This window comes from Babylonia areolata, chromosome 26, assembly GCF_041734735.1.
Source record: "Babylonia areolata isolate BAREFJ2019XMU chromosome 26, ASM4173473v1, whole genome shotgun sequence".
NCBI classification, from domain to species: Eukaryota; Metazoa; Mollusca; class Gastropoda; order Neogastropoda; family Buccinidae; genus Babylonia; species Babylonia areolata.
Window position 1 is genome coordinate 42,554,256 of NC_134901.1, and position 7,500 is coordinate 42,561,755.

General features: G+C 50.3%; 1 protein-coding gene across 10 annotated transcripts in view; it reads left to right on the top strand.

Moving 5' to 3' along the window:
• Positions 1 to 7,500, top strand: part of LOC143300481 (uncharacterized protein YfbL-like) — a 25,282-nt gene that overhangs the window by 13,108 nt on the left and 4,674 nt on the right. For all 10 annotated transcript variants that reach the window (XR_013057655.1, XR_013057657.1, XR_013057659.1 and 7 more), the window contains exons 5-7: positions 2,519 to 2,694; positions 3,959 to 4,102; positions 6,822 to 6,936. Coding sequence is in view for 1 of the 10 variants with exons in the window: in XM_076614190.1 (XP_076470305.1) it covers positions 2,519 to 2,694; positions 3,959 to 4,102; positions 6,822 to 6,936 (435 nt within the window). In the remaining 9 variants the exon portion in view is untranslated. The remainder of the gene's footprint in view (positions 1 to 2,518; positions 2,695 to 3,958; positions 4,103 to 6,821; positions 6,937 to 7,500) is intronic.

Below are 7,500 nucleotides of genomic sequence, written 5' to 3' on the forward strand. Positions count from 1 at the left end.
GTGGGAATGGAAAAGTGAAGGATTATGTCAAAGAGTGGGAATGGAAAAGTGAAGGATTATGTCACACATTGGGAATGGAAAAGTGAGGGATTATGTCACACATTGGGAATGGAAAAGTGAGGGATTATGACACACATTGGGAATGGAAAAGTGAAGGATTATGTCACACAGTGGGAGACCGAGAAAGAGGGATTAAGTCAGAGTGGGAGTCAGGGAGTGAGGGATTATGTCAGGGTGGGAATCAGGGAATGAGGGATTAAGTCAGGGAGTGGGAATCAGGAAATGAGGGATTATGTCAGGGAGTGGGAATCAGGGAGTGAGGGATTATGTCAGGGTGGGAGTCAGGGAGTGAGGGATTATGTCAGAGTGGGAATCAGGGAGTGATAGATTAAGTCAGGGAGTGGGAATCAGTGAGTCAGGGATTAAGTCAGAGTGGGAATCAGGGAGTGAGGGATTAAGTCAGAGTGGGAATCAGGGAATGAGGGAGTAATCAGGGAGTTGGAATCAGAGAGTGAAGAATTAAGTGGAGTTTCAGTTTAAGTAAGAAGAAGGCGTCAAAGTGTGCAGACTGATCCATGTACGCCAGACCACATCTGCCATTAAACGACAACAATAACAACAACAACGACGACGACGACGACGACAACAATAACAACAACAACAATAGCAACAACAACGACGACGACGACGACGACGACAATATCAACAATAGCAACAACAATGACAACATCAACAACAACGACAACATCGGCGACGACATCAACAAAAACCACAACAATAACAATGGCAATAATAGTAACAACAATAACAAAAATAACAACGACAACAACAACAATAACAACTACAACAACAACAACGAGAACAACAATAACAATAACAACAAATATAACAACAACAACGACGACAACAATAACGACGACAACAACAATAACAATAACAACAACAAAAATAACAACAACGACAACAACAACAATCACAAAAGGGAGTGAGGAATGGACACACGGACTGTGAACCGGTGACTGGAGGGTCAGGTCATGGACTGTGAACCGGGAACTGGAGGGTCAGGTCATGGACTGTGAACCGGTGACTGGAGGGTCAGGTCATGGACTGTGAACCGGTGACTGGAGGGTCAGGTCATGGACTGTGAACCGGGAACTGGAGGGTCAGGTCATGGACTGTGAACCGGTGACTGGAGGGTCAGGTCATGGACTGTGAACCGGTGACTGGAGGGTCAGGTCATGGACTGTGAACCGGGGAGTGGAGGGTCAGGTCATGGACTGTGAACCGGGGACTGGAGGGTCAGGTCATGGAATGGGAACCGGGAACTGGAGGGTCAGGTCATGGAATGGGAACCGGGAACTGGAGGGTCAGGTCATGGAATGGGAACCGGGAACTGGAGGGTCAGGTCATGGACTGTGAACCGGGAACTGGAGGGTCAGGTCATGGAATGTGAACCGGGAACTGGAGGGTCAAGTCATGGAATGGGAACCGGTGACTGGAGGGTCAAGTCATGGACTGTGAACCGGTGACTGGAGGGTCAGGTCATGGACTGTGAACCGGGAACTGGAGGGTCAAGTCATGGACTGTGAACCGGGAACTGGAGGGTCAAGTCATGGACTGTGAACCGGGGACTGGAGGGTCAGGTCATGGAGTGGGAACCGGTGACTGGAGGGTCAAGTCATGGACTGTGAACCGGGAACTGGAGGGTCAAGTCATGGACTGTGAACCGGTGACTGGAGGGTCAGTTCATGGAATGGGAACCGGGAACTGGAGGGTCAAGTCATGGACTGTGAACCGGGAACTGGAGGGTCAAGTCATGGAGTGTGAACCGGTGACTGGAGGGTCAAGTCATGGAGTGGGAACCGGGAACTGGAGGGTCAAGTCATGGACTGTGAACCGGGAACTGGAGGGTCAAGTCATGGAGTGGGAACTGGGAACTGGAGGGTCAAGTCATGGAATGGGAACCGGGAACTGGAGGGTCAAGTCATGGACTGGGAACCGGTGACTGGAGGGTCAGGTCATGGAATGGGAACCGGGAACTGGAGGGTCAAGTCATGGACTGTGAACCGGTGACTGGAGGGTCAAGTCATGGAGTGTGAACCGGTGACTGGAGGGTCAAGTCATGGAATGGGAACGGGAACTAGAGGGTCAAGTCATGGAATGGGAACCGGGGAATGAAGGGTCAAGTCATAGAGTGTGAACCGGGAACTGGAGGGTCAAGTCATAGACTGTGAACCGGGAACTGGAGGGTCAGGTCATGGAGTGGGAACCGGTGACTGGAGGGTCAAGTCATGGACTGTGAACCGGGGAATGAAGGGTCAAGTCATGGAATGGGAACCGGTGACTGGAGGGTCAGGTCATGGAGTGGGAACCGGTGACTGGAGGGTCAAGTCATGGACTGTGAACCGGGGAATGAAGGGTCAAGTCATGGAATGGGAACCGGGAACTGGAGGGTCAGGTCATGGACTGTGAACCGGTGACTGGAGGGTCAGGTCATGGAGTGGGAATCTTGTTGCAGGTGATTCGGCGTGCAGAGAAATCCTCTGTGGGAGCAAAAAGTTTGTGTCGGACTGGCTGCCCACCTACTTCCGCCCGCACTGGCCGCTGGACTGGAAAGGTCTGCTCAACATGGACACCGTCCTCAACTTCGATGACCGAAATGATACTCAGGACCTTCCTTTCGGATTCGCCCAGGTCAGATTTATGTTTGTCTGTTTCATTTATTCTGTATATTCATCTTAATGGAATTAATATCTCAGTCTATCTTCTATGAGGCGCCGTGGCAGAATCTGTTAGGTGTTGGACTTGTGGCCCAGTGTTGACCAGTGGTCAGTGTTTGACTTGTTACCCAGTGTTGACCAGTGACCAGGGTGGGACTTGTGACCCAGTGTTGATCAGTGACCATGGTTGGACTTGTGACCCAGTGTTGACCAGTGACCAGGGTGGGACTTGTGTGATCCAGTGTTGACCAGTGACCAGGGTTGGACTTGTGGCCCAGTGTTGACCAGTGACCAGGGTTGGACTTGTGACCCAGTGTTGACCAGTGACCAGGGTGGGACTTGTGACCCAGTGTTGACCAGTGACCAGGGTTGGACTTATGTCAGTGTTGCCATGCCAGATTGGACTTGTGACCAGTGTTGACATGACATGGTTGGACTTGTGACCCAGTGTTGACCAGTGACCGGGGTTGGACTTGTGACCCAGTGTTGACCAGTGACCAGGTTGCACTTATGTCCCAGTGTTGACCAGTGACCAGGGTGAGACTTGTGGCCCAGTGTTGACCAGTGACCAGGGTGGGACTTGTTACCCAGTGTTGACCAGTGACCAGGGTGGGACTTGTTACCCAGTGTTAACCAGTGATCAGTGTTGGACTCCTGATCCAGTGTTGACCAGTGACCAGGGTGAGACTTGTGACCCTGTGTTGACCAGTGATCAGGATGGGACTTGTGACCCTGTGTTGACCAGTGACCAGGGTGGACTTGTGCCCTGTGTTGACAGTGATCATGTTGGACTTGTGACCCTGTGTTGACCATGACCAGGGTACAGGCCCGTTTCGGATGATGTTGTGTCTTTGGTGAAGTTCCAGTGCTCCAGTTCCTGACCGGTTGGGGAAGGTTTAAAACGGCGAAAGGAGAGGACTTGGCCCCGCCTTCCTATGCTGAGCCCTTGACACTGTGGACATGAATTCACCGCCCTGATGGCCGTAAGAGGCTATGAGACCTTTAATCTGTTTAAATTTGAGATCTCTCTCTCTCTCTCTCTCTCTCTCTCTCTCTCTCTCTCTCTCTCTCTCTCTCTTTTTCTCTCTCTCTCTGTATACATACACAGACACAGACACAGACACAGACACACACACACACACACACACACATATATATATATATATATATATGTGTGTGTGTGTGTGTGTGTGTGTGTGTGTGTGTGTGTGTGTGTGTGTGTGTGTGTGTGTGTGCAGGTGTTCCCGGACCAGTTTTCCAGCATCAGTTCAGACAACAAGGAGGGGGACTTCCTAACGGTGGCGGGTCGTGCCCCGGGGGACACGGATCTCCTGCAGGACTTCAACACATCCTGGCTTGGCCTGGGCCACAGCGACTTTGAGGTCAGCTCCCACATCCGTTCACTTCATTCGGCTGATCGTCTGGTCACAACATGGGCTGAGCATCAGTAATGCCCACCACAATGTGGCGAGGAGGAGGCTAAATCTGATACAATACCCACACCACCAGGACAATGCCACGTTACAATGGACGACGGAAATGCCACACTTGATCTCTCCTCCTTCTTCTTCTCTCCTCCTCCTTCATCTTCTTCATCATCATCATCTTCTTCTTCTGTAACTCCTTCCACAGCACAGAGACCGTTCTCTTGCGAGTGCTGCACGATCTGCTTGCAGCTATGGATGAAGACAAAATTTCTGTTCTGCTCTAGTTAAATCTTTCCACAGCATTTGACACAATTGATCACCAAATTCTCCTTTCCCGGTTAGAAACTAATTTTTGGCATTTGTTCTACAACACTCAAATGGTTCAACCCTTATTTGACGAACAGGAAACCGTTTGTGCATGCCTCTCCACCCCCTCTTCGTTTTGGTGTCCCACAAGGCTTAATGCTTGGCCCCGTTTTATTCAGAATGTATACCAACCGTCTGTCTGATATAACCCAGAAACACTCTGTTGCTACTCAGTTTTTTGTGTGGGTTTTGTGTGTGTGGGTGGGTGGGTGGTGGGGTGGGGTGGGGCTAGCTGTGAGTCATGAGTGATGTTACACTGTTTCTGAAATAGCATTTTTAGCGAGTTTGTATCTTAACATTTTCAGTTGTATTACTGTGTCTTATTCAGACCACAAGTAATGTCAGAAGCGCCTTAAGCCGCACGATAAGTGCTATAGAAATGTATATTATCATTATTTATTATCATTGTTATCATCAACATCATCATTATCAGCATCTTCTTTATCACTATCTTTATCATTATTACTATTATTGTGATCATCATTATTGTAATAGTAGTAGCAGCAGCAGCAACGAAACAGCGGCGGCGGCGGCAGCAGCAGCAGCAGCAGTGATAGTAGAATCAGCAGCAAGCAGTGATAGTAGAATCAGCAGCAGCAGTGATAGTAGAATCAGCAGCAGCAGTGATAGTAGAATCAGCAGCAGCAGTGATAGTAGAATCAGCAGCAGCAGCAGCAGTACAAGGGATGTTCATCAAATATTTCCCCTGACCCATTTCCCATGGACTGAGAGGAACGAAACTTGGTACACTTATTAGTCTTTCTCTTCATGACCACAAAGGGTGGCACATTTTTCCCCATCGCTTCATGCAGCTGTGAAGACCTTGCCTGTAGAAGTCTGCACCAGAAGCCACGACTTGACCTTGGATGTAAGCGTTTCATCGTCTGGGAAGTGCTTGCTCTTCAAAAATAACTTCATGGATGGAAAGAGGTGGAGGTCAGATAGTGCAAGGTTGGGAGGGTAAGTGGATGAGGAAGGATTTCATAGCCGCAGGACCGTGCTTCCGTCTGGGCAACATGCGAGTTGTGAACCGGGACGTTGGGTTGCGGGAGGTGGACACCTTTGGTCAGCATGCCACGCCTCTCGGTTTTGATGGCCTCCCGCAAATTTGTGCAGCAATGAAGTGTAGTATGTTCCGGTACTTGCGGTACTCTTTGCCAGGAAATCCATCATCACTACTCCGCACTGGTCCCAAAAGACCGTGACCATGACCTTGCCCACCGAGAGTTGGACATGTGCCTCCTTCGGAAGTGATGAGTCAAAATGCTTCCATTGCTTCACCCCCGAAAACGGAGTATGGCTGCCTACATGGCGGGGTAAAAACGGTCATACACGTAAAAGCCCACTCGTGTGCATACGAGTGAACGTGGGAGTTGCAGCCCACGAACGCAGAAGAAGAAGAAGAAGAAGAAGAAGAAGAAGAAGCTTCCATTGCTTCGACTGGGCTTTAGTCTCTGGATCAAAGTGATGGACCCATGTTTCATCTTGCCTGATTAGTTTGTCGACGTTTGTCGAAGTCTTGGCACATGGCCAAAAGAGTCTAGGAGCACGTGACCTGTTCCTTCTTCTGGAAAGATGTGAACAACCGGGGAGTCCATCGTACTTGCAACTTCCACACGTGCAAATGGTCATGGGTGATTTTTTTCCACAGACCCCACACTGATCTTGACATCTTGAGCCAGTTGGCGGACAGTTATGCGGCGATCCTCCAAAATGGCGGCTTCCACTTACCGGATGGTGTCTTCATCAATGGCGGACTGTGGTCGCCCGGGAATGGGAGTTGTTTCCAACGACGTCCAACCACACTTGATCTGACGATGCCAGTGCTTGACTGCTCATACGATGGGGCATCCTCCCCATAAGTCTCTTTCATCTCATCGAAAGTCTCCCTTGGTGTGCAGCCTCTCAAGTTCAGAAACTTGATGAGCGCTCTGCATTCAACTGGCTCCATTATCACAGCTTACTCCGCTACAGCACCTGCAAAAAACAAACAAACAAACAAAAAACCCAAACAAACCAACCTGTTATGAGTTCAGAGGTGCAAATTACTACGTAAACTATAGGGACATGTATTATCATACACGTGCAATTTCAGTCCCTCACAAATAAGTCGGGAAAATTCTTTGATGAACATCCCTCGTAATAGCAGCAGCAGCAGCAGCAGCAGCAGTAGTAGTAGCAGGAACAGCAGCAGCAGTAGTAGTAGATGTAGTAGTAGTAGTTGTTGTTGTATCCACATTGCTCAGCCATTACGATTGCTTTTCAGTGTCAAGCAGTGATGATGACACCTACCTCTGGTCGTTTTCAGGTTGAGATGTTTCCAATACCGTCACAGCTTGTGAACCAGGTACAGGACTTTTCACGAAGTGACCACGCATCATTCTGGAAAGCAAACCTGTCGGCTCTCTTCCTCACCGATACCGGTTTGTTGCTGTCTATCTTCGACGTCTTCCTGTCTCCGTGTGTGTGTGTGTGTGTGTGTGTGTGTGTGTGTGTGTGTGTGTGTGTGTGTGTTTGGGGAAGGGGGTGTGGGGTGTGGGTGTGGGTCTGTGGGTATGTCGGTATGGGTGTGGGTGTGAGGGTGTGGTTGTGGGTGTGGATGTGTGGGTGAGGGTGTGGATGTGGGTGAGGGTGTGTGTGTGTGTGGGTGTGGGTGTGAGTGTGTGGGTGGGTGTGGGTGAGGGTGTGGGTGTGGGTGTGAGTGTGGGTGTGTGTGTGGGTGAGGGTGTGGGTGAGTGTGTGGGTGGGTGTGGGTGAGGGTGTGGGTGAGTGTGTGGGTGGGTGTGGGTGAGGGTGTGGGTGTGAGTGTGGGTGTGGGTGTGTGTGTGGGTGTGGGTGTGGGTGTGTGTGTGGGTGAGGGTGTGGATGTGGGTGTGAGTAGGTGTGAGGGTGTGGGTGTGAGGGTGTGGGTGTGGATGTGGGTGTGAGGGTGTGGATGTGAGGGTGTGGGTGTGAGGGTGTGGGGGTGTGTGGGTGTGAGGGTGTGG